The sequence below is a fragment of the Thalassophryne amazonica genome, chromosome 19, assembly GCF_902500255.1.
Source record: "Thalassophryne amazonica chromosome 19, fThaAma1.1, whole genome shotgun sequence".
Taxonomy (NCBI): Eukaryota; Metazoa; Chordata; class Actinopteri; order Batrachoidiformes; family Batrachoididae; genus Thalassophryne; species Thalassophryne amazonica.
The window spans coordinates 34,541,108-34,568,886 of record NC_047121.1 but is presented as its reverse complement, the minus strand read 5'-3'; the positions used below and the strand labels follow the sequence as shown (position 1 = coordinate 34,568,886).

General features: G+C 40.9%; 1 protein-coding gene across 1 annotated transcript; it reads right to left on the bottom strand.

The window, feature by feature from the left end:
* Positions 1-490: 490 nt before the first annotated feature.
* gng2 (guanine nucleotide binding protein (G protein), gamma 2) lies at positions 491-27,411 on the bottom strand. The gene is made up of 4 exons (XM_034159333.1): positions 27,195-27,411; positions 12,817-12,893; positions 2,888-3,006; positions 491-1,362 (listed from the first exon to the last, which is right to left on the bottom strand). The coding sequence occupies exons 3-4, from the start codon at positions 2,972-2,974 to the stop codon at positions 1,234-1,236; spliced, it is 216 nt and encodes a 71-aa protein (XP_034015224.1). The 5' UTR covers positions 2,975-3,006; positions 12,817-12,893; positions 27,195-27,411; the 3' UTR covers positions 491-1,233.
* Positions 27,412-27,779: the final 368 nt, after the last annotated feature.

Genomic DNA, 27,779 nt, shown 5'->3' with positions numbered 1-27,779 from the left:
ATGGAAATCCTGCACATAATTGAATTGAGTTCATCCAATGCATCAGTTTTTTTGAGTGTATGTGCAAACTTACTTGGCAGTACGCGTATATTTGATTCTGAAATTCACAAAAATTAACTATTAACATTCGAGGTAAGGCTGCAGACATTCATATGTGTTTCAAAAGGGAAATTTATAAATTGAGGTTATAAGTTTTTTTTTTTTACTTTGAATATAGAAATTATGGCATCTGAAAGATTTAAACAGCTCTTAACCACACCAGTCCATCTGCAGTTAATCATGTCATTATTGTCTATTAGTCACAAATCTAATGTTTTGGTTTTGCTTCAGATTGTCAGCAGTCAAATCTGTATGTATGTGAAAGATGGCCTTGTTAAGGGAGTACGGTTTTAATGTTTTTTGTTGTTGTTGTTTGTTTGTTTGTTTTTTGATCCTTCCGGTTGGAGGTCACTGATTTCATACAATATTTAATAATACAAACACAAACATTCAGGACTCACAGCACAGCACAAGTTTACTTGCTAATCATTTTATACAAATAGTAGAAAGAAGGTTTGTATCTGAAGGAGCAAAACAATATCATATTTGCCAGATGTTCATACACAGAGAAAAGTATTTGTAAAGAGAATCACACAATCATCTAGCATCTTGCTGTTAGCATCTTGCTGTTACAAAAAAAAAAGTGGGGGACTTATGGGAGACAGCTGTTTCAGTAATTATCTACACTTATAGAAAGACATCTGGGTGACCAATAAAAGTTGAAGTAAACATAAACAACAACTTTAAAAAGTTTCCAATTGTCAGATCTCAGATTATTTGTGTTTGCTGTCTTATAGTGCTCCATCCATTCACAAACAATTTAACAGAACATTTGGAAGTTCCAAAAGAGCCACAAAATATTTTTTTATTTAAATTTTTTTTTATCTATTTCTGTTTTGTACACATCACACAACCTAAAGACTTAGTCGGTTTACTGGTTGTCCATCATGTTTCTGGGTTGTCATCCTTGTCATCCATTTGTATTGTGTAAAAGAACAGATGTCTCAGAAACCAATCACAACCCTTTCAATGGTTACATGTTAACTCTGGTTTAAAACTGCACCCTGCAGGTGCAGTTCAAGAAATGAAGGGGGGCAATAATCAATACGCCCTCCTGCTAAAGGATTTCTAAGTATTTTGAACATCCATGTTCAAAGTTCCACGCTGAGCCGACTGCTGAAGGACCATGCCGCCTTACAGGATGGCACAGAAGAACTTCTTCTCCCTGAAAGGGTTCTCTGAAGCTGGCACGGGTGATAATAGTGGGTCCTCTTTGGCGTGGGCTTCGCAGTATGACATTAAGTCTGCAGCTGCTTTTGACACCTGCAGTCAAACATATACACTACATATCAATAAATACTGACATGCACAATATTAAACATAGTCTCCATTATATATATATTATATAACGGCTGAGTGGCTCCTTGTCATTTGATTGGTGCTTTGTATGTCACGTGACATGGATTATTTGTCCCCTGCATTTCATTTACTGTGCAAATATGGTGCCATTTACCATGCAAATTTGGTTCCATACGTTTTGTACCATTGCACGCTGCAAACCCCTCCCATGCATACACTATGGGGGCGGAATTTAGCTAAACATAGCGGAGTTTGTTTTGCTGACGGATGACGATTTGAATGAGCTAACTGTCAGTGCTAATTCTTCTAACACACACACAAATCCACTATGCTGTAAGCCATCTGGAGGCATGAAGAGCTCTTAGGATGAAAAACTGGACTTATTTCTGTTGCGATTTATTTGCTAGACTGAGTAAGTACACAATTTTTGTTTTTGTGGGTTTTTTAATCACAGCTATCTAACTGTTTTTCCAAGTTTACTGAGAACAATTTTGGACTCCTATTTAAAGTTCATGTTGGACTGTTGACATCAAAGTACCACACCAAAATGTAAGTCCCTTTTCTGTTTATAAATTAATAAAATGTCAAATGACAAGGATCTATTTTAGCCGTTATATAAAACAAATAATGAATGTTTTTACATTGTTTCAATGGAACAAATATTTAATTCGGTGAGAGCTGGAATGTTCCATTCAATGAGGTGTACCACTGAACTCATAAACATTCATTATTTGTATAACATTACATACATTATATATACACATATAGATTTTTTAACATAACCAGTGTTGTATAAAATTCATTTTATAGGGTTAAGTAAAAAGTGAAGTAAGCTCCTTCTTTTATCCCAGTCGGGATCAGATGTCCTTCCTGAAGCAACTGCACATTACATGGAGAGCACACCTCTTCAGCACCATAAATGATATTACGGCTGTTGTTCACATTTTGAGAACCTGTTTTAAAAACTATGTTTTTGAAGCTGCTTTTCTGCATGATTAGTTGCATCAAACTTGTGTGTGAATGAGCAACGTTTGCGTAATCCATCAATATGGAACATGCAGATTGTAAAAAGGTGATGTGATAGAGGAAATCTGAGCTCAGATTCAGATTCACCACCTCAAACTTACCCTAAATCAGTTCTCAAAGTCCATGTGAGACCAGTGTTATTGCAGATGATACAAATCAGTTACTAAAAAAACTAGTGCAGTGTCCATAGGAAGTATGTGTTCCTATAAAAAAGTGGTAGCAATTCAACAATGAAATGAATTTCAAAACCTGCTCTGCTCCCGACTCTACCACATTTTTTACATAATTTTCCTAGTTTAAAGTCTATGCATGATCTGAAACTTTCAAGGAGCCAATCTGATCAAAAAGATGTCTCCTACAGAAAACGAGTTCAGATTATAGTTAACGGGTTATAAAGTACAGCAGCAGCAGCAGCAGTAAACTCATCATCATCAGTGCGGATACTGATGTGGCCTGAGCTTACTTTTATCCTGTCGATGTTGGCCTCCATCTTCAGCTGCTCCACCAGCTTCCTGGCTTGTGCGATGCTGGCTGTGTTATTGCTCGCCATGGCCGCTATCGGTCAGGTCTCGTGTGCGCTGTCTGTGTAGAAATGGATTCAGACATTTCAGTTCACCCACACTGAGCCATTGATGGGCACTTTAATACAGCAGGCATGATGCAGAGGGGTGCAAGTTGCAGATACCCTGTCTATTATCACACGCCTGTGAATACACACACACTCATCAAACACACACACAGGCACAGTATTTATGGCGTTAGTTGCTAGGCAGCCCGTGACAGTGAGGGGGAGGCAGAGAAGGTGGGAGGAGAGCGTGTGCTTCGTCCAGCACTATATTTAAAACAGAAAAGAACATTGGTTTCACAAATAAAAACTCTTACTTTGGTGGTTTTACTAACGCCACCTGCTGATCAAAAACATTTTTTTTAAGTTGCAGCATCCGGCGTCACATACGTGCAGGTCTTCTGATGTAATCAACAATGCACTAGTACGTCGCTGTTTGTCTCAGTTTGTACTGATATATTTTTAAAAAGCCCTGCAGTCATCATTTATAGATGCCATTAACCAGCTGTTTTTTAAGTGATCTAATTCATAAATTATGCTTTAAAAAATTCTGGAATTAAATTTTACTCAACAGTAAAAAAAATAAAAAAGTAATGTTCTTTTTCTCCACAAAAAGGAGCAAATTCACCGCCACAGACCTATTTCATGCTTACACAGTAAATTTTGCAGAGTAAAATAAACTCTGACAGGACTACATTTGGTACCAGTCCAAAACAGAGTTAAATATACTCTTTCACAGTGTAAAATCAACTCTATCATTCCGTGAATTACCCTTATTGGAGTTGAAAAGCTTGATCTGACAAGACGGTACAGCTGATTTCACTCAATTATAGAGTGAAATCAATAAGCAGCAATGCCTATATAGGACTTACTTTTTCTGTTAATTTGATGACCAATGAATAACTCAGCTGGAAACCAATCTCGCTTTTATGTCTGTGACTTCACTATATCACAGATATAATGAAGATAAAACAAGATAAAACAAATTTTTCAAAATGTTCCACCTTAATTTGTCCCTATGGTGTTGAGACATAATAAAACACAAGTGAAGGAATTAGAATAGCAGTGATTTGATTTAAAACAATAATTAAGTAATGATGAAAAAAACGTTAAAGTTGTATTATTTGTGGATTACTTTATTATTCTCTCAGGAAAATCTGCATCTAAATGTTGACTTTGGCATTAAAAGATTCAATTCAATAATGGCAATGAAAGTGATTAACTGTAATATACAATTGAAAAAGTTACACTGTTTTGCTTTGTAAAATATTGTAGACCTGTCTGACGCCTGTTCTGTTTCCTCTGTTTTCACATAAGTCGTCTTATTTGCACAAAACAGAACAAACCGCAGGTGCTCAGAACCAGCGTCATCCTTGGTGTGTGATCAAGTCCTCTGGCCGACCCCCTTCGTTGCCCGTCTGTGTGCACCGTGGTGTGACGCGGCGTGGGGTTCAGACTGATCCCAGTGAGGAGTGTGGAGCTGAGCATGTGGCACACCTGCTCCTGACCACAGGAAACTACTGCTGGAAGCTCTACTGTCACCGGCTCAAGCTTCATGTGTTGAACCCTCCAACTCACTCGATAATTACAATCACGAGGTTTACTCGTCCGATCCACGGGTCAAAGCAAATGCATCACACTGTACGTCTACATACAAGGGTAGGCTGAAAAGTTTTAAGGCTCCCCATGAAGGAGTAATGCATTAATTGCATTATAGTGAGCCTTAGAACTTTTCAGCCTACCCTCGTACATTCGGTCTCCCAGTGAAGTACTAATCAGGACTGACTGCGCTTCAAAGTTTGGCTTGAGATTCATTAACAACCTGTCTGTTGGCCAGGTTTTTTTTGTTTGTTTGTTTGTTTTGTCAGGTTTTGGGTTTACTGGCGGCACTCTTTTTTTTTTCTACTTCTGTTTTGACACCAGGTATTCACATCAAAATATATAGCCACCCCAGTGTCACAGACTGAACCCCCCCCCCCCCAAAAAATTGGTCTGCCCTGCCTTCACTGCGTATGCGTCATTTGTGACCACAGCGATTCACAGATTATCGCCTCGTTTCTGCATAAAACTGACTTTACAATGATTTACTTTGTTATCTGATGATTAATAATCACATTATTTCCTTTGATCACTTTGGGTGTAGAGAATCAGACTCAGAGAGTCAGACTCAGATGTGCTGCTGTGGCGTGCTGATCGCTCTCCCATCTTTTGAGATGAAATAATGCTGAATTTATGTGGAAATGATTGTTTTACAAAAGCTTTAGATATCTGTTACTGAGATAGATGATGACTGGAGTGCAGTTTTAAGCACAAACAAGGTGATAATCAGTGAATCGCTGCTGAGGCTCAGAAATGACGCATGAGCAGTGAAGGGAGAGCTGACCGATTTTTAGGGGAACCACTCGGTCGGCGACACCGCATTCGATTGGGTTGACTGTCTTGACCTTGTTGCAATTCAGTAAAGTTTTTAAGGATCTGACGCTCAAAGGCCAAAGATAAGCTAAATGAGCATTTTAAACTTTTAGTTTACTCACGTCATTTAAAAACCTGATTTAAAAAAACGTTTGTCTAATTCCCAGTGCTGAATCATCTCATCTGGTTTGAACTGGAAAATATGTCTATGCACACTTAATGACCATCTGAGAAGGATTCTTCAGCACAACATCAAGTGGAACGTGCATTGTTAAAATAGCGTAACACAAACATTAAGTTTTATCTACGCTGCGGGTGACGGATCCTGGTTGTTCTCAGTCCTTGGAGTCCGAATAGGGTCACGAGCTTATGTGTTAAACTGTGCTGCTTAACAAAAACAACGTTACACAATTAAGTCAGTTTTAAAAGGTTCAAAGGGAGCTTTTTTTTTTTCTTTACAATTTAAGATTTCCTCATTGTGTCAAATACATGAACTGAATTGACTTTTTTTGTCTTAGTTTTCAAGGGTTCAAGATCTTGTTTGTCTCCACTAACGTGATGCACTGGAGGAACTGTGGACGTCTGTGTCATGTATAATTGCATTTTTTTGTAAGTTTAAATGTTCCAGCAAAAGTATTTGCCAACCTTCCAAATATACACATTTACATAATAAGTTCAGTCATTCATTCATTTTCTATACCTGGGGGCTGTCTCTCATCAGTCATTGGCTGAGAGTAGGGGTACACCCTGGACAGACCACCAGTCCATCACAGGGCTGACACATAGAGACAAACAAACGCACTCACGCAGTCAATTTAGAGTCACCAGATCATTTAACCTGTATGTCTTTGGAGGTGTGCGAGGACACTGGAGCACCTGGAGGGAACCCACCCAGCACAGAAACGACCAGGTGGGAAATGATACCAGGACCTTCTCACTGTTAGGCAGCAGTGCTAACCACTAAGCCAACACGCTGCCCTTATTAATACATTTAAATGTTAAATTTGGTCACATTTATAATGATGAAATATTATTTCTAACTGACAAATGACCTGACTCCGACACCAGGGGCGGATCCAGCCTTTTTAACTGTGGGCTCAAGCCCTTGTTGATGCTCCAGACACCACAACTGGTGTAGTGTAGTATGTCAAATGATTTACGTCTAGTATTTAATGTTATTTCTAATACTGACAGAAATGCCCTTATCAAGTACCACCTACAAAGAGACGACGGCGCATAATGAGGGATCACATACAGCACGATTTGTCAAACCAACTAAATTTGATGCAAACTCTCAGGAGAGTGACAGTCTCAAGAATAAACAAACATGGATGACAAATGGCTCGCTGTTGTTTGTGCAGATACCTGCTCTGAGGAATCCATTACGGTTTGTCATTGTTGTTTTGATATTCCCGCTGGCTACTTCCTGTTGTTTTCTGACTTCCTGTGTCCCACCTACTCTATTTCATTGGCTGTTGGCAACATGTGTTTGCAGTTGGACGGTAATCAGCACACACTATGTGATTACGTTCAGTCGTCTCAAAAAATTCAAACATGTTTGACTGACTGTGAATGAAGTCGGGTCTGATCTGTTCTCTCACCAACTTGCCAATTTGGATCTTTACCCCTAAAACACTAACAGATTTCTGTGCCAACTAAGTGGTGCAGATTCTGCCCGACTGTGAATCGTGGGTAATATCGGGTAAAAAAAAAATCTTGTAGTGTCCTCAGATTTAGTTGGTTCAGAGGTATAGTCGTGTGAACACATGCAGTTGGGGAAAAAACATGGATGACATACACACAATCGCACATACACAAGCTTCCAGAGCAGCGAGAGAAAAGCCACCTTGACACTTTCACGAATTTGATCCCCACACTGGAACGCAATCTTATGTGCCGTAAACTGTGCGTAAACTGTGCAAGACTACATGCCAGTATGCAAAGCAAATTTTGAAATATTAAAAATTTCTGGCATGCATCAATTTTGTGCCACTTGTGTGAACTATTCGTGAAAATTGCGCAACATATTCGCAAACGCGTGTCATTGTACGCAGGGCCTTGCACAGTTTACAACAGTTTACGATGAATTTACTCATTGGTACCCAAGACTGCGTGCCAGTGTGGGGATCAAATCTGTGAAAGTGTCAAGGTGGCTAAAGACAGACACCAGACGTGAGGTGTGACAAAATGTCCTGCCTGCAATTGTACTAAGAGGACCAGATGTCTCGCTTTGTGCCCCAAATTGAGATGGCATTGTTACTGACAGTCAGGCTTCAATTTTGAAATGCATGTTTAAAACACGCATTTTTATAATTTGCGGCACAAAGTGGGACATCTGCTCAACCTGAGTTCTACACACAAAGGAGAGAGAGAGCTCTAAATGTATTTCCTTAATTTCTTCAGTAACGACAGTAGTACCATTAAGGGGTAGAGCTTATCAATACTCCAGTCTTTAATAATTTAGAACCAGGGCCAGTCTGATACCGGTGTTAGAGACTGTACGTTACTCTAAAAATCGGTCCCCCCTGATGACGTGGTTCACGGATTATCACCTCGTTTCTGATTCAAACTGCACTCCAGTCATCATCTGTCTCAGCGACAGATATCTGAAGCTTTTGTACAACAATCATTTCCACATTAATTCAGCATTATTTCACCATAAAAGGTGGCGGAAGCGATCAGAGTGCCGCGGCTAAACAAGCTCCTTTGCTGATGCATTCACTGCACGTCGGTAATTTCAAAGCATCACAGAATTTCGCCTCATTTCTTCTTAAAACTGACTTTAAGAGGTTTTACCTTTATCATCTGATGGTTAATAATCCCATTAATTAATTTGATTGCTTTGGGTAAAGAGACTGTCTCAGACGTGCTGCTGTGGTCTGAAATGACGCATGTGCAGATCCAAAAGGCAGACCAATTTTTAGGGGTGGACCGTTCAGTCTGCGACACCGGGTTTCGGTACCCATCCCTATGTGTCGTAAAAATTCTGGCGTCTTTCACTTTGTGTAAAAAAATCTGTAGAAATTACCTCAGATTATATTAATCCTATCTGACAACAAACATCAGTAACTTTCTCTGGAAAAGGAGTTTTCTGGTATTTAGAATCTCACCCTGTGGAGGTGTTTACAGATGCATTTTGAAGACACTGTGCCAGCAGCAGAGATTTTACATTCATGCTTGAGTTTTATTTACGTGAGGTATTTCAAGAGTATGTGCAAATGTTCTGACATTCACGTCGTGTCCCACACTGAAATAGGACGTCTGTATCATCAACACCTCGAAGTAGAAATGAGATTTATTTTGGTGTGCTCCATTTTGAGGCCATAATATTGTTTCAACACTCAGGGGAAAAGTCAAAGCAGGCCACCATATTACCATATTATTGATAGGGAGACACATCACTCTTAAAGGTTTCTGGGATGTCTACTGACAAGTAGCACAGATTAACTAGCGGCTTTATGTAGAATTGACATAGATATTTTAGTGAATATTGTGAATGTCTGTGAGTGGTGAGAGGCTTATGGGGGGACGACAACAACGACTCCCCCCAATATTGTCTTATCCAGCAAGGACACCAACATGAAAACGTGGATTTTAACCTCTATGATAATGACACCTAAATAAATTGAGTGTTTCAGATCATAAGACAGTCCATCAGTAAATGTGCAAAACGTCCATCAGTAAATGTAAAACGGCTGCATAGTCAGCTTTGAAATTCTGTATTTGGATAGATTTAGGAAAAGCAAATCTGTTTTTGGCCATATTGGCATCTTTTGACATAACAATCGGCAGTTTTATTTTACACATTAGTTTACATCAGGGGTAACCAACCCTGTTCCTGAGGGCAGCTGCCCTGTATGTTTTCTAACTCTCTCTGTTCCACGCCCAGGCAGTTAACTCTATCAGGTGTGCTCAGCCAATCAGAGCTGGAAAACACTGCTTTTAAAAAAAATCAGGTGTGACTTGATGAAGTAGATGTGGAAAACATACAGGACAGCTGCCCTCCAGGAACAGGGTTGGTTACCCCTGGTTTAAATAGTAATGTTAGAACAATGGGACATGTCTGGGCTTGTTCAGGCAGGCACATGTACAGTAAGCCTTCAACATTAACATGCATTTTATAATGCCTTGTTGCCAATAGCAGGTACCCACTAAGACCACTGTTGATCGGTCACATTCACCCATTCACTCACTCACACCGATGTCAGCGTGCTGACAAGCACAGCGCTTAACTGCACAGAGACCTTTTCTCACAGGAAGCTCAAGCTATGGTCACATTACCTACAAATGACGGTGATAAGCAGTTGGCTTTGTCATTGATGGGCCTTCTGGCTTATATTGGCCCCGCCTAGCTGGTGGCAGAGCGCCGTTATCTGTTGCCGTTGCAAACATGCACTCTGATTGAAAATTCTGCTTTGCCTCTGTTGCTTGTAGCTAATGTGACCGTAGGGTTTGTGTTGGTAATCAGTGTTGTTCTTTCACCTTGCCCACCCACATTTCCTGCATTGGTGAAGGGACTGAATGTATGACTTTCTGGTCATAAATCCATTTCTATAACCTTTAGGCCACAACAAAAGTTAAAGTAATAACAACCTACCATCCCTGGTTCTCAAGACCAGGCACCTAAGTGGCTCTACTCTACTGTTTTCTACTCTTTTCCTATTTTACTCTTCCTTTTTAGATATTTAGATATACCTTTGTATACTGGCATAGTTTATTGTCAGTGAAGGATCATGAGAAAATGCAGATTTTTAACATTTCTGTAGTATCAGACAGTATCGAAGTGACATCAGCGTGCACTGAACACACATGTACACATCCTCTTCAGGCAAAACAGCTGCCACCTCAAAGGCTGCTGTCACACTTTCCGTTGAACAATTCCCCAAACAAAGGAAGTTGTGAGTTTCCTTTTAAGATAAAAATTTGAAAAATTGACATCTGCTACATAACCATTTTTACATATTATATACAGTATATTTCTTTTTTTTTTATTTCTTTATTTTTGTATTTTTTGTTATTGTGACTTGATTGCTGTTTTATTGTCTTTTATTGTTTTTTTTTTTTTTTGTATCATCAATTAAGAGATATGGGTTTAAAAGCTATTTTTAGAAGACAACCCCAGTCAAGTCCATGAATATTTGGGCAATTACACTTTTTTTTATTTCCTCAGTACACTACCATAATGGAGTTGAAAAGAAACAAGATTTGTTTGTTGTGTAGACTTTCATCCTCCACTGGGGGGTGTTAACAAATACATCACATTAACCATTTAGGAATTACAGCCATTTTTACATGCAGTCCCACATTTTCAGGGCCCATAGGCAATTGGACAAATGAAATATAAGTTTTACTGTTTGCAGAAAGCACCACTCTTATAGCCAGTTTTCTTTACAAATTATTCATTCATTCATTTTCTGAACCCACTTATTCCAACTACGGATCACAGTAGAGTGAGAAGCACATCCCAGTGGCCATTGGGCAAGAGGCGGGGTATACCTTGGACAGACCGCCAGTCTACACTCTCAATTCCACCTACGGTAAATTTAGAGTCATCAATTCACCTACCATGCACTTCTTTGGAAGTGGGAGGACACCGGAGCACCCAGAGGGAACCCACACAAGCATAGGGAGAACATGCAAACTCCACACAGAAAGGACTAGGTCAGAATCGAATCTGGGACCTGCTCACTGTGAGGCAACAGCGCTAACCTCTAAGCCATCCTGTTGCCCTAGACAAGTCAGGGAAGGGATACATTTCAAGCTATTGAATATGTCTTGGACTTCATTTACGCCAATCATGAAGAAACACAAACAGTATGGTACTGTGTGACAAACCTGTTTGAAGTAGGCAGTTCTCAAAAACAGTCACTGTGCAAGAAGGAGCCTAGTGAGGGAAGCCACCAGGAGACCTATGACAACTCTGAAATTGGCTTCTCTGACTATGACTGGACAAACTGAGGTCAGTGCAACCTTTGGTTGTTGTATCACCAATTCCAGAATTTCATGGTGGAGTGGAGCAGGACAACGCTTCACATCACCCGTGTCTAAAAGTCCTCAAATACTGCATTTTGAAAGTGCCAAATGTAATTTTAACTATGGTAAAAATCATCTTTTATCCTAAATTATTAACAGAGACTTTCTTTGATCATAAAATGGCTTATTGGCTTTCTAAGGCAACACTGAATACAACGCCAATAAAGCCTTTAACTACACACCCCTCAGTACTTTACACCACAAAAATATTGAAGAAACACGCATCAGGAAAAAAAAAAAACCCCTAACAGCTGAACTGTTTGTGATGATGGATTATCTCTGCTAATACAGCAAGTTTTCAACGATCAGCAAGTTGCATTTCACAGCACATAAGAACAAGCTGAAGCCAGAGGGACTCTGGAAAGGGAGGACAAAATATTTTTAACCATTCTTTTTCAGTTTTATGGTTGTCACCAATGCAACTTCAAGTGTGATTTGAGTTTCAAGTCTTCCTCTGGTGGAAGACACTCTGCTCATTGAGAAACCTCTAAGGTGTCAGCTGTCCAAAATACTGTACATACTGTTTTTCAATTTCAATTTATTTTCATTCACAACAAAGTTGCCTCAAGGTGCTTCACACAAGTAAGGTCTAACCTTACCAACCCCCACAGCAGGCACACAGGCAACAGTGGTAAGGAAAAACTCCCTCTGATGATTTGAGGAAGAAACATCAAGCAGACCAGACTCAAATGGGTGACCTTCTGCTTGGGCCATGCTACAAATCAATTTACAAAACAATTCACAAAATGAATATACAGGAAATGTTGCTGGTGGACAGGACAGGAGGGTTTCAGAAACAGACACCACACCCATCACTAGATGGAGCCACACCTCAAACAGAGAGAAAAAAGAAACAGAATCAGGCATCAGAAATACAACAAATACAGTATAATTTGTCAGCATTAAGCAACAAGAAAAACAGAAGAAATACTAAGGTGATCGTCGGCCACTAGCCCTCAGCTTCACTAAAAGACCCAGAATTTAGATAAAGTTGAGACCGTGGCCCGCTCCGTTTCCTAACTGTTCATCACTATGAACTCCCATCAGACAGCGCACGTCCCTCTGAATACATGCATTCAGAGAAACATGAGCTGTACCTGTGTCAGCTGTCAGGATGTCTTTATTCACTGCACAAAGACGAGTGTGGCGTCTTTGACCACTCATCCAATCTTACGAAAGGCTCAGGTGTGTATCTGCTGTCACACTGGGTTTCTGTCTCTAGCTGAAGCCCCAATTCCATACTAAGATGGCAAAATAGGTCATTTGTCACACCATCCTAAGAGGAGGCACGGCGTGGAGTGTGCTTGGACGTCTGAAATGGCCGGGTTAAGGTTAGGTAAAGGTCACGGGTTTGGTTGAGTGTGGAGAAAGACTTGACGTACCTCGTCTGCTGACTCCTCCACACTCTGCCCCGGTGTTCTCCTGTAGTTCAGTCAGCAGTTTGTGTCCACTCCTGTCTCTGTCAATAGAGAGAGCGAGAGAGAGAGAGAGAAAAAACATATAATCCACAGAGTGAGACACAAATTATGGTGACGGTGCATCTGATCACGCACAGTGAAAAGGACAAATTAATTCTACTGGTGCTGACCCATTCACCTCTCCTCCTCTTGCTCTTTTTCATTCTCTGGTCCAACACATTCATTCTTAATGCATCTGTGGCTCTGCAGCTCGGTTTTCTGCTCCTTCTGATAAATGGGCCAATTACCCTGCATGAGCAGATCTGCAGAGGAAGGGAATTCCACCCATCCTAAATCATGGCAGCGCACAACGCTAAAGCATTCATTAACAAACTTTGCAAACATCAGCCAGGCTTCTCAAACGCATTATTTGAGCCAAAAAACACACTGTATCTTACTACAGTGGACCACTCCTGATTAACCGGAGTCATTAATCCATGTGGTTGCACAAGCTGCAGAATCATTTTAGTGGTACAATAAATCAGAAACTGCAAGGGTCAGCTGACAGGTCAGTAGGTCTGACGACAAAGAAGTGAAGCCAGATCAATGAAAGTTAGTGCACAATCATTTCAGCTCCTTTGAAAAATAATTGTGTTTTTTTTTTTCAAGTACAGCTGTTTGTGGTTTTTCAGAAAAAAAACAGACAATCTGAGATTTTTGAGGTCCGCCAAGAGTTGACGAGGACTCAAAATAACAGATATGTGACTCACATCGTGACCCGGACTTTACCTGGATCCGGATTCCACAACACAGTGCAATAATTACATATAGATCTAGAATGGTCCGATTGATCGAGATATTGCAATCTAATATTTAATTCACAACCTGAAACCAAAACAGTTCCTGATCTTGGTTTTACATTGTGATGTCGTATCCGTGAAGTAGTTTTGACGTAATCCTTAAAAGTCTACAAAGAGAAATCCTGATCCAGATCCAGATCACCTCCAAAATTTAATGCCGTATTCCAAGGACTAACACCAATGTGTGATGGAAATTTGGTGAAAATCCGTTAAGAAAGTTTGACATAATCCTCAAAATCTGACAAAGTGAAGTGAACAAATCCTGATCCAGAATCTGGATCACCTCCAAAATTCAGTGGAATCTTCCATGGCCTAATATCTATCTGTGGTGAAAATTAGGTGAGAATCCATGAAGTACTCGCAGTTTTCACGTAATCCTTAAAGTCTCAATAAAGTGAAATCTTGAGCCAGAATCCGGATCTGGATCACCCTTAAAAGTATATAAGCAGCCGGTCTGCTCTGTGTCAGCCTGATCCCGTCAGATCTCAGAAGCTAAGCAGTGCAGCATCTGGTTAAAACTTGGATGGGAGACCTCTTCGGAAACACCAGCGGCTGTGTGTGTGTCTCTGGGTGAAACTGGAGTTGTGTCAGGAAGGGCATCCGGCGTAAAACTTGTGCCAATTATCAATGCGGATCTGGCTGTATCCGCTGTGGCGACCCCGTCCCGAGACAGGAGCAGCCGAAATGACAACACACACTTAAAAGTCTAAAGTGAAATCTTGATTGACAATCACATCCAAAATTCAATGGACTCTTCCATGGCCTAAAATCTATCTGTGGTGAAAATTTGGTGAGAATCCATGAAGTAGTTTTCACATAATCCTGAAAAGTTTCAATAAAGTGAAATCTTGATCCAGAATCCGGATCCAGATCACCTCCAAAATTCAGTGGAGTCTTCCATGCCCTAAAATGTATCTGTGGTGAAAATGTTGTCAAAATCCGTGCAGTAGTTTTGACGTAATCCTGCTAACAGATAAATAAATAAATAAACGCCAATGATTTTATTACATCCTTGGCGGACGTAATAAAACAAAAGAATGTTGGTGGTAGCAAGTATGCAGCAAAATGGAAAATGTGCAGCAGGTTTTTCATGTCAAAGGAGAACATGGAACATTCTGAAGCACATCCATGAACTGCATGAAACATTTCCTAACACAGAACGAGTGATGGTCCACCAGGTAGAACCATAGACAAACATCTGGATGTGTATGCTCGCAAGGACAGCTGTTTATTCTTAGAAAGATGGTGATTTCCTCAGTTTTCCATGACGGAAAGAGGCAGCTACACAAAACCATACACCCAGGAATGCTGACCAAATGGGGTTTTCTTTCATTGGGACAATGTTCCGGGTAACAAATTAGTGGTTGTTCTGGTTGTTGTTTTCTTTCATCAGGACAATGACCCAGGTAGCAAATTGGTGGTTGTTCTGGTTATTGTTTTCTTTCATCGGGACAATGCCCTGGGTAACAAATTAGTGGTTGTTCTGGTTGTTGTTTTCTTTCACCGGGACAATGCCCCGGGTAACAAATTAGTGGTTGTTCTGGTTGTTGTTTTCTTTCATCGGGACAAGGCCCCGGGTAACAAATTAGTGGTTGTTCTTTTCTTTCATCGAGACAATGCCCTGGATAATAAATTGGTGGTTGTTCTAAACATGAAAGAACTTTTGTTTGGGAAATAATGGAGTGATAATGGCATCATATATGACCACCAGGATGAAAGTGTATGTGCTAAATGGGATTCAGCTGCTGCATCACTATTGGAGAAGGTGGACCGCAAAGATTCTGTTAAAAAAAATACCCCATATATGATCTAACCCTACAAGGGCGGTAGGCTTTATAGATTTGTGGAAAAAAGACCTTTTCATAAAATCAGTCACCTAATGGACAAATTCATTTCAGGAGTTAAATTTAAACACCATTGCTGTCTTCACTGTCTGCAACAATAATATGATAATAGATGGAAAGTCATTGTCAAATGACGTGAAACTCATGTGAATGACATTTATTTGCTTGGCGTATGCATTTTTTCCCACGAGTATCCGGCTTGTCACTCATCACAGACATGCATTCTCACCTATGTGTTTTTGATCAAAATATGCACATTGTTTCCACATGAAAACAGGAAAAACATGTAGTTACACTGAAATACAACACAGTGCATAAATGTGATTAAAACTTATGAAAGTAGTTTTAAAAAAAACTTGCTAAATTTCAAATATTGACAAAATAAAACATTTGATCACTTTTCTCCCTTAAATATGCTAAATTTCTCTTTGGTGAGCTGCAATTTATATGAAAATCAAGTTGTATTTAGTAAGGTTTTGAAAATGAGTTGCCATTAACTTTATGTTTTTCATTTACCACACAACAGAGTTCAAATCCCACAAGGTCTACTGTGGAGGTCTGAACTCCTTAATTATGTCTAGGAGTGCTCTCCCCTTCCCCCTATGCAAAAAAAGGTTAAAAACAATAATTTGGGGAGTTTAAAATATTTATGTCCTTCTTGACTCTAAACATAATTATATCAGTTATCAAGTTGTTCATCAATGAATATGGCTTTATACACCCTGAAGAAAACCATACACCCTATAAATGATAAATGTTTTATAGTTTTCTGAAGGGTGTAAAAAGCCATATTCATTGGTGAACAACTTGATAACGATTTTATCATATACAGTGGTCCCTCGTTTATCGTGGGAGTTACGTTCTAAAAATAACCCACGATAGGCGAAATCCGCGAAGTAGTCAGTGTTATTTTTTACAATTATTATAGATGTTTTAAGGCTGTAAAACCCCTCACTACACACTTTATACACTTTTCTCAAACAGGCATTAACATTTTCTCACTTTTCTCTCCTGTGTAAACACTCAAAGTTCAAACCTTAGTAGAAAAAATAGAACGTTTTCCTATAAATAATTATGATGGTTTTTAGAAATAACAAATTTAATTTTAACGATCAACTTACGAGGTTGGGTAAGAAATTATTATTAGTGACTCACCAGTATTTCACAGTTCCTCTGACCGCGCCTCTTCATCGTGGCGCCACCCCGCTGTCCGGATTGGCTGATTACTCGGGTGGTATGAAAAATATTACCCATCCACGAAAACGGTGTATTGCTATTTATTCTTTAGTGTTTTATCCAATCATATTGGCGTATCATTTATAGGTATATGATAATCCAATATATTTCTCTGGAATAATCTTACAATATGGTTTTGCACCCCCCCTAAAGCAGACCGCACCAATTCTTAACCTTAGCTGAACCCCTCGTTTGCCCATTTCACTCAAATTCTGAAGCAGCTTAATGTACATACATGTATAGCACTTTATTTTACCTTCAGAGGTTCTGTATTAGACTGTCTACTAAATAACAGACATTAGGTAATTTTTGCCTTAAGTCACAGTTCAACTAATTAACGTTAGCTGCAAAGCTAACATCTGCCTTACCAAATATTAGCTAACTAATATATCGTAAGAACAGCTCAACTGTCTTTGTAGCACACTCTGCCAGGCAAGACACTTATGAATGAATTCAATTGGCTTAGTTTTTCATTTTAATTTAAAAATTAGAATTGTACTTTGAAATGTGTCTAGTGTTGTTACTGAGCTTAGAAAACAAACAGAAGCTCTAGCTAGCAATGTGTTAAAAGTGTATAAACCTGACTAACCTGACTGATAAGTATTAGCCCCATAATTTTTCCCATTAACACACACATACTGTTCAGAAAGCAACAAAAACTGCACTGTTGGAAGTTACAGGTGACTCTATTCTCTCCACTGTCGACCTTCTCCTTCCCATTTCCTCCTTCCAATCCAGACGGAATCAGTAATGAGAATAAAAGAGCCCTAGAACGACCCGCTTCTCTGTCCTGCCCTCTCCTCCTTCCCTTGGCATTTGGAGCTGTTCTGAAGCCCTTCCTCTTGGGCTTTAGGGGGTCTTTGTTCCTTTTGAGGTTCTCCTCAGATGAGATTATGGCTGCTGTTCAACTCCGGGTGTCGTTGATTTAAAAGGTGATTAAGTGCTACACGCAGGAAACATCCTGGTGAGGAAAATATAATTCACGGCCCGCCGGGACTGACAATCTTTCACGTACTCCCACGCATGCTGACTCTCAGTCACGCTGCTCTTCCTCCCTGTTCTTCTGTTGAAAAGGTCTACAGTACATCAGGAAAAGTATCCACAGTGCTTCACTTTTTCCACATTTTGTTATGTTACAGCCTTCAATCTCAATTTTTTTTTCCCACATTGTCATTATGGGGTATTGTGTGTGGAAGTTTGAGGAAAAAAATTATTTCATCCATTTTGGAATAAAACTGTAACATAACAAAATGTGGAAAAACACACTGTAAAAACAGTTGTATGCAAAAAGTTGGGGCACTCCTGATAATTTTCATGATTTCAATTAAATATATCATATAGCAGATGAACACACTGATATTTGAGAAGCGAAATAGAAATTCTAGTATTTACAGAAAGTGTGCAATATTGATTTAAACAAAATAAGGCAGGTGCATAAATTTGGGCACCCTTGTCATTTTATTGATTTGAATACATTTAGCACTAATTATTGGAACACAAACTTGGTTTGGTAAGCTCACTGACCCTTGACCTCCTTACACAGGTGAATCCAATCATGAGAAAGGGTATTTAAGGTGGCCATTTACAAAGTTTCTCCTCTTTGCATCTCTTCTAATGAGTGGCAACATGGGAGCCTCTAAACAACTCTCAAATGACCTGAAAACAAAGATTGTTCAACATCATCATTTAGGGGAAGGATACAAAAAGCTATCTCAGAAATTTCATCTGTTAGTTTCCACTGTGAGGAACGTACTGAGGAAATGGAAGACCGCAGGGACAGTACTAGTTAAGGCTTGAAGTGGCAAGCCAAGAAAAATCACAGATAAGCTGAAGCGAAGGATGGTGAGAACAGTCGTAGTCAACCCACAAACCTGCTCCAAAGACCTACAACATGATGCTGCAGATAGTGTCTCTGCATCGTTCAACTATACAGCACACTTTGCACAAGGAGATGCTGGATGAGGAAGTAATGCAGAGGAAGCCTTTTCAGCATACACGCCACAAGAGAGTTGCTTGAGGTATGCTAAAGCACATTTAGACAAGCCAGCTTCATTTTGGAATAAGGTGCTGTGGACTAATGAAACTAAAACTGAGTTATTTGGACATAGCAAGGGGCGGTATGCATGGCTGAAAAAGAACACAGCATTCCAAGAAAAATGCTTGCTACCTACAGTACAATTTGGAGGTGGTTCCATCATGCTGTGAGGCTGTGTGGCCAGTGCAGGTACTGGGAATCTTGTTAAAGTTGAGGGTCACATGGATTCCAGTCAATATCAGCCGATTCTTGAGAACAATGTTCATGAATCAGTGACAAAGTTGAAGTTGCGCCGGGGCTGGATCTTTCAACAAGACAATGACCCTAAACACTGCTCAAAATCTACTAAGGCATTCATGCAGAGGAACAACGTTCTGGAATGGCCATCTCAGTCCCCAGACCTAAATATGACTGAAAATCTGTGGTGCGATTTTAAGCAGGCTGTCCATGCTCGGAAACCAACAAACCTGAGATGTTTTGTAAAGAAGAATAGTCCAAAATACCTTCAACCAGAATCCAGACTCTCATTGGAAGCTATAGGAAGCATTTAGAGGCTGTTATTTCTGCAAAAGGAGGATCTACTAAATATTGATGTATTTTTTTCTGTTGGGGTGCCCAAATTTATGCACCTGCCTAATTTTGTTGAAAGAATTATTGCACACTTTCTGTAAATCCTATAAACTTCATTTCACTTCTCAAATATCAGTGTGTCCGTCTGCTATATGATATATTTAACTGAAATTTCTGATCCAAACAACCAATGATTTATAAAGGAAAATCATGGAAATCATCAGGGATGCCCAAACCTTTACATACAACTGTACTTTATGGATGCACTGTATACATCCTCATAAAAGCAGCAACTCTTATCATTGTTTCCATTATTTTTTATACCAACTAGGGAAACTAAGAAATTAAGCTGGAGAAATTAAGGCACCGGGAGGGGAGCGTTCCATCCTTGATGATGCCCAGGGCGCAAAATCAGAGCATGTTAATTATGAATCTGTCCCCGGCTGAGCCATCTGGACGACGAAGAACAAATGATTAACCTGTGAGGGTCTGCAAGAAGTGCAAGGAAGCAGGCCATGTGAATAACAATGTAACTGGACTAAAATCTTAATTCTTGCCTACACTGTAAAAGATTCATAAATAAATGAATAAATGGACTGCATTTTTGTAGTGTTTGTCCAGCTGATGCAAATGCACAAAGTGTAAATTCCCAAATACTTCTGCAATTGTTGCACTATCAAATTAGTGTATGATGAAAATACGAGCTTCTGTACAACCTAATGAACACTTTATTGGAAATTTAAGTGTGACCATGGTAATGTCCAAAAACACAGTTCATCTACTACCCGGATCTCAGAGACTAGAGAGGAGACAGAGGTTCTGTTTAATCCAATTAACCACCAGAATGACAGGAAACACGTTCTGACTTTTCACTCTAATCAAATGGCTGATCGCTGTTTCTCAGTTACTACAGAGGCCAGAAAGCCAATTTTGATTGGAAATTACACAGAAATCCTAAGTTTCTATTTGATCTTCCTTGACTCCCTAAAAATCCTACCATGATCTTTGACCTTGACAAAATGACCCCAACACGCATTTTAGTAACAGGTCCATAATTCAGCAAATTCAATTCCCCAAGTCTAAGAGGTGAACTTTCCAGAAAGGAAAAAAAAATCACCTAACCTGCATATGGGAGGATGTGCATGTGGGAGGAAGCCAGAGCACCCGGCCACGAAAACACAGGATTGAACATAAAAACTCCACACAGAAAGGCCACAGGTGGGTGTGATGATGTCATCCAAAAGAGAAATGAGTTACTGTAATATGTTGATAATAATTTGACACCAGCAGAGTAAAACCAGTCCAAAAGTGTGATTTTATGTGAATTCACATGATTACATAAATAAAAGATTTTACGGTAATGTCCCACACAGAGTCAAGCACGTGGTGACTGGGAGCAGTTGCATTTGGATAGGCAGAGTTTGAACCGACGACCCTGACATTCAGGCTCTCAACTCTCCCTTATAGCATATAGCATATAGCAAATCATATAAAGTTCATACAAGTTGTAGGTTGTGTTAAAACTGTGTATGCCCAGCTCAAGTAATTTAGTCACTATGAGTTGAATATGTATTCGCTGACCCATTACTGTATTAAAATACAAATTAGGTCACTGTTGCTATGGTAACCATTCACCCCATTGGGAATACACATATTGGTCAGTTTGAGCGCAAGGGCCTCTGAGATATGGGGCCCTTTCTTGACTATCTATGGCGTAAGGGCATGTCGGGCGTGTCCGACTCCACTTCACGATATAGAGGATGTGTAATTTGAGTGCAAATAATGCACAGGGTGCAAAGGGGTTATATTTAGTCATTTAATTCATCAAGGGTGTGTTTTGGCAGAACATGAATTAAACCAACAGAACTGTCACCTGTCATTCCCTAGTTAGAGGTTGGACCCAAGTGAGAGGTTTTCTGGTGAGTTAACAGATCTGTGCCAACACATCAAAGCCCACGAGCAGAGAGCAGCCACCTAAGCTGCCTGAGGTGAAGCAATAAGGTGAAGTTTTGTATTTTTCCATTCATGCTTACATTTATTTAAGTTACTGTAATTGTTGTGTTCAAATCACTTTTGCAGTGTATAAGGCAAATCTGAACATTGCATCTTGTAAATATTATGATTATAGCATAGATTATGCTTTTGGTTTTCTATGGCATTTACTGCTCATGATGACTGAACTCCAACATTACATCTGACCATACTTCATTTTAAGACCAGCACACAAATGACCTCAAGTGCGCTTGTGATTTAACAAACTTGGGGAGAAAATGACAACTGTGTCCTATTTAAAACTAACAACAAGGCTTGCACTGTGTTATGTGCTACGTGATGCTGGGTGCAAGATAGGGCCCTGACCGAACAATGTTCTTGACTACGTCTGTTTTTGTGCAGATAGTAAGGGAGATGCATGCCATTCTTGAGTAAAGTAAGATGTTGTTGAGCACACAGAAATCTCCTGACTCTGATTTTGTGAAAAGCTGACACGGCCCTGGACTCTGCTGAGTGTGTTGTTTCGCTCTCTTTTATTTCAAAGATAAAGACAAAAAGACCCCACAGCCGGTTTGAGAAAATGCACAGCCATCAATCTGGAAACCGAAGCTGGTTTTCAGTATTTATTGAAAAGCAAGATGGCAATGGTGCATGCAGCATACACAAAGTTCACCACAGTCCACAACTCTGTGGGTCTGACTGAGTGACTGTATCATGTACAGCATGTCACAGAACAATGATGCTCATTCTGCCATGTCACTGTGGAACGAGCACCACCGAGGGATCCTCGTGGCCAAACACAGAAAACACAACATGATAAAATATTGTTTAGAATTGCAGCAAGAAGATGTAACCTGAAGCTGATCTCAGGAGTTATTAGTGCACATGATCAGGAGGATATATTGACTAGTGAACGTAATGTGGCGCTGCCCTTGAATAGAACAAAGGACGCAACTCTTTTTAAAAAATCATATATTGTGATTTCCGGAATTTGTTTTTTAGATTATGTCTCTCACAGTGGACATGCACCTAAGATGAAAATTTCAGACCCCTCCATGATTTCTAAGTGGGAGAACTTGCAAAATCGCAGGGTGTTCAAATACTTATTTTCCTCACTGTATATGTTTTGTACCATTGCATGCTGCGACCACCGCCCACTAGTGTGGGCAACGTTTAGCTAAACATGGTGGAGTTTGCGTGACATCAGAATGAAACTTTAACAATACAAAAACAAAACAAACAAAAAACCTACTATAATTGCAACATTTTAATTTGTACTGAGTGATTCTGTTCTACAAACACTGACCTGAGAACAGAATGATGGTCACACTCTGATTTGTCACAAATAGAATAATAAAATGAATTTTTTTTTTCCACTCCAGGCCTTAAATGAGGTTATGTTCTTCTTATCAACTCACATTTAAAGCATGATGACATAACGATGTTAAATGCACTCGTTAGCGTGGTGGTTTTGCAGTTTATTAGCAGCACTGTGTCATATTGTGCGTGGGAGGCAAGTGTGTAGATTTGAGCGATTCAGTGCGTATCGATATTACAAGGTGATTGCCTCTTTTAACACATTTGTTTTTGCAGAATGCATTTATGGATATGGAATGAGGTAATGTTTAGAGATTAACATCTCCCGCACACCGCAGCGGAACACGTGCATGAAGTCAAACTTTCTTTTCTGAGGTGGACTTTGATCTCATAAGTTCCTCCGCTGCCTCTTGGCCATGAACCACCTGCGATCATTAGATCAGTCTGTGCATCTGCGCTATCCCAGCATGCCCTGCCCTTTTTTGTGACTATCCATATGTGCTGCATGTATGTAGGCTGAGAAGAAGGCAACCGCCCAGAAAATGATGCATCCCGAGGAGACTTCCTGCTCCAGAGAGCACAACTGTGGCCCATTATGTTTATTAAATCAGATGATTAAGACCAGGTGTGTTTCTTCTTTCGGCGCCTGCACTCCCCTGGTTAAGCAATGGAACCACATTTCAAAAGTAGTTTATGACAGAAGTGGTTCTCCAGGTACATACAGCTCTGCCAAACTGAAGTTTTGCTACAGTTACCCCGTGTGATGAGGTATAAACACACTTTTGCTCTGGAATCAATCAGCATGCCAGGAATAGCATCACCAGACTCCTGGGCTGTTAACAATATTCCAAACATCCGGGATTGTTTATATTCCGCTGACGTCTCCCTCAGCTTGGACCATGTGGAGCAGCCTCAAGAGGAAGAAAAGTGTTTCTGCATAAGGCCCCGTCACACTTAGCACGAATGAGCACGAATCAGGCCAAATGGGAAGAAATGCCAAAGTTCAAGAGGCATTTGGAAGGGACAGACATTCGGACAGCCGTGTACGGATGGAGTACGACCACGTAGAATGTGTGCGGATTCTGCATCGACTGAGTCATGCATGATCGTGTGTATGCACACGCGTGCAGGTTGAACGTTGGTGGAACACAGTACGACCACGTAGAATGCTGTTAGATCACACTGAGGTGCCGGACGATGTCAGTGTCAGTGTCTGCCGGCACTGAGTCTGCCCTCTTCACAAGACCTGCCAACGCTGGATCTTAACATACATCCAGTGTATGGACTGGAGACATGTCACATGTGATAAATATGTCAATTGCTTTCACCACTCCGAACGTACCTCGACAGTGGTGGGCATGTGCTCTACACTCGGGCTGGCTGTGTAATTGTGTTTGCAGGGGTGCCGAAAAGGGGAGAATAAGGATTCTAGGGGCCCATGATTGACAGGGGCCCAGAGAGGCCCCTGATACAATTATAATGCTGAAAAAAATATTATGGGGGGTGGCCCAGTAAGATTTCTTTTCATGGGGCCCAAAATCCCTGGTGTTGCCCCTGCCTGTTTCAACTGCTCTCAGACTACTGTTGGAGGTTTGGCGAGTATGCCTGGACTTTGGCGGACTGTAGGTCAAATGTCCGTTCGGTTGACATTCGGCCCCATTCTGGCTCTAGTGTGACGGGGAGGTGCGTTCAAGCACAAGTGGGACATTCATCTAGGATTCAACGTGGCTGAACATTTCAAACTGCCCCTCGAATGCTTTCAGAATGCTTTGAATGGTGTTTTCACTCCGTATGAATATTACGACTATAGTCACATTGCGGACAGACTGCACTTTGACCGCGATATGGTTTTCACTTCCGGCGCACCTCGAATGTTGTGTGCATGTACTCTGGCTGCACGACTTTACCGACTGCTCTCAGACTGGTGCCCGACCTGTTCGAATGCACATTGACATTCCCCTGACTAGGGGTGGGATTCCCATTCGGCCTCCAGTGTGAAGGCCCCTATAGGGAGGTGTCCTTCTGGTCATCGATCTCATTGAAGCTATCAGAAATTTAAATCTGTAGCCAGATCTTTTATATAGACCACAGAGGTCAAATCTTCAAGCCTGGGGTCAAATCAGCCATAAATACCAGGAGACCCAATCAAATGATCCATTTAAAGAGGCCCATAGGTACTTTGTACTGTGTGTGCCATGGATTGTCAAGATAAGGCCTTTAATGTGATGTAGAGTCTCCCAATGGCTCCCAAGCAATGGTCTGGTCCTCAGGAACCCTAACCTGTATGTTTCATCTGTCGCTCCTCTGCCAAATGCTGATTACCTTATTCAGGTGTGCTCAGCCAATCAAGAGCTAACAGACACCTGAATGCGCTCATTTGCTTTTGGCAGTGCAGAGATTAACAATGTGCAGATTGGGGGGGGGCACTGATGTAGATGACACACAGTATGTGGTCACCTCAGTACCTCATACAGGTTCCCAGTGGGAATCCCAGGGAGCTCCTCTCAATCATGTTTTAGTAGTTTGCTCCTTCAGCTCAACAGTCTTTTTCTGAATTTCATAATTTCGTATTTAAACTATCATTGATGGGTGGCACTCACTTGAAATTGCACCCACTCATTCACATGCATGTTCTCTGCATCCACCCCTCCCTCTCTGTTACATTTTATTAATGTGTAACATCTTAGTCAGCACACGTTACCATTTGACCATAAAATGCACATATTGAGCCTGGAACAGCCAATGTGAGCTGTGATAAGCACGCAGCAAGCTCCACTGGCAACACGAGACATTTGTGGAGCAAATGGCATATAAAAGACATATTTGGTTTTGTAGCCTTTTGTGCGATTAAGCATAACACCTCTGATGCACATACACAGACCACAGAACAACTGAATGAGCCTTAAATCAACAATCAAGTACCGGAAGGACAAAGATCAGATCAGAACAGGATCCATCAACTTCCCTCTGAAGCTCTAATACAACACTATTTGTTGGTACATTCAGAAAAAAAAGGTAATTTAAACCAGAAAGATGCTTTTTCATAGCCCAGCCCAGGATTTGAAGAATTCCTTAAGCCCCAAGCTGACATGGAAATATTTTTTGGTTGAAAGCAAAGGGAGTGATGAGGTCAAAGTGGTCAATGCTCATTCTTCCTCTCTCTCTTCTATCACTGGCTCCTCCTTCACACTTCCCAACTCAGAACTCAGATCTGTTGAACGTGTAGGTCCAGAGGCAGTAGCCGTAGTATTTTGCTCATATTTAAGAACAACAGGGGCAGTGTGACATTCAAGGAAATCAATCCATTCAGTGGTTGTCTGTAGCACAATAGAACATCTACCTCAACACATCATAAAATTGCAGACGATATAGGTTCCAATACAACTAATTTACACACCGAGGCAAAATGACTGAGAACAGATAAACAGGTTCATGATTTTGGACCAGTAGGTTCTATTTAGGAAAACAGACTGTCCAGGTATTAACTGACTTGAACTATTTGAACTTTCACAATTTAACGGAGAATTTTCAGAGATATTAAATGGTTTCAGCATCGACGTGCGTATGAAAGCAGACGTGGCCTTGCAGCAGCTGCTCGCTGACGTCTCCGCTCTGTCACGGAAGATACACTACAAGCCTCCTGGACCTGAGCTCTTGCGTAATTCTGACTTGCTGCGTGCGTATGTAACAGGGCTGGATCTGAAGCACACACACATACACACACAAACGCACCATCGCAGGATTTTGCCTCAGATAATCATGAAAGAGCAAGAAGAAGGTCACGTGCGCATATGTATTTTTCTCCTTTTTCCGTGCTTCTATAAGAAACATAAACCCCCCCTCCATCTCATCCTCGGCCTCCGCCTCCTCCTCCTCTGCATGCTCTCCCAACCATCTGCCTGATACAGCCAATATCCCGAGCGTGCGTGTGGTCGTCCTCGCAGCGTGGAGGGTTGAGAATGGCTGGCAAAATCAGGAACCTTGTGGGGTTCATCTCTGATTTTCTCTCCCGTCTCTGTCTGCAGCATTCTCTGCTCTTTTCTAGCCTTGAAACTGATGCCCTTAATTCCTTTGGCTCCACATTATAAGATCAGTGGGAAGAAGGAGGAGGAGGCGGAGAAGAGGAAGGGAGTCCATTCTTTTATTCCCCAACCTCACGCAGCACCACCAACACACAAACACGCATGCATGCATGCAAAGACGAGAGGTGTGTGTCGGGTGGTGGACATGGTGGGGGGGGGGGGGGGGGGGGGTGTCAAAGCAGCAGCTCACCTCAGTGTTTCAGATTTTACAGGGAGGAGGGGACACCATGATGTAAAACAGCCAGCGGCATCATTGTTGCCACTTGAGCAAATACTGATAAAATGACAGCGTGGACATGATGAAGACCCCCCCCCCCCCCCCCCTGTCCTCCTCCTGAACACACCCTATTTGGGATGTGATGACTCCCCCTCACCAAAAATATTACATAAAATAAATATCTAGGCTGTACATCTATCTGTGGCTTACCGTTTTGTGTTTCCCGGAGTCGCCTTGCACATCCAGGCCTCTGGAGTCGTATGCACGCATCCACCCCTCTGCTGTCTCCTTCTGTCTCACACACACTCACACAAACACACACACACACACAGACAGGCAGTCAGCGAGGCAGGCAAGTACATCCACATATGCACACTCCTCTGTCTGAATGCCTCTCTCTCTCTCTCTTCCTCTCTTTCTCTCTCTACCCCGTCGAGTCTCCACCCTTCAGCCAGTGCCGAGGCTACAAGAAAATCCCTCCTCCCTCTTTCAGTACGTTTACTTTGACTTTGGATATTTCCATTAAAAACACATTTTCATTCCACTACATTTCCAAGTTACTGTATTAGACACGTATTAAGTAATGACACACAAAACACGACTTTTTAAAATGGGCAAACCCACGAGTCCACCATATTGGACACACTCATGATGTAAACAAAAAGTTGACCCCAAAAACAAAAAAGATTTTCACATGTTCACTGATTTATAGCTTCACGTATTTTTTTTTCTAGAATCGCTTTTTAACATCGTTTCAGTAGAAAAGAACACCAGTTGGTAGATCTACAGCCATAT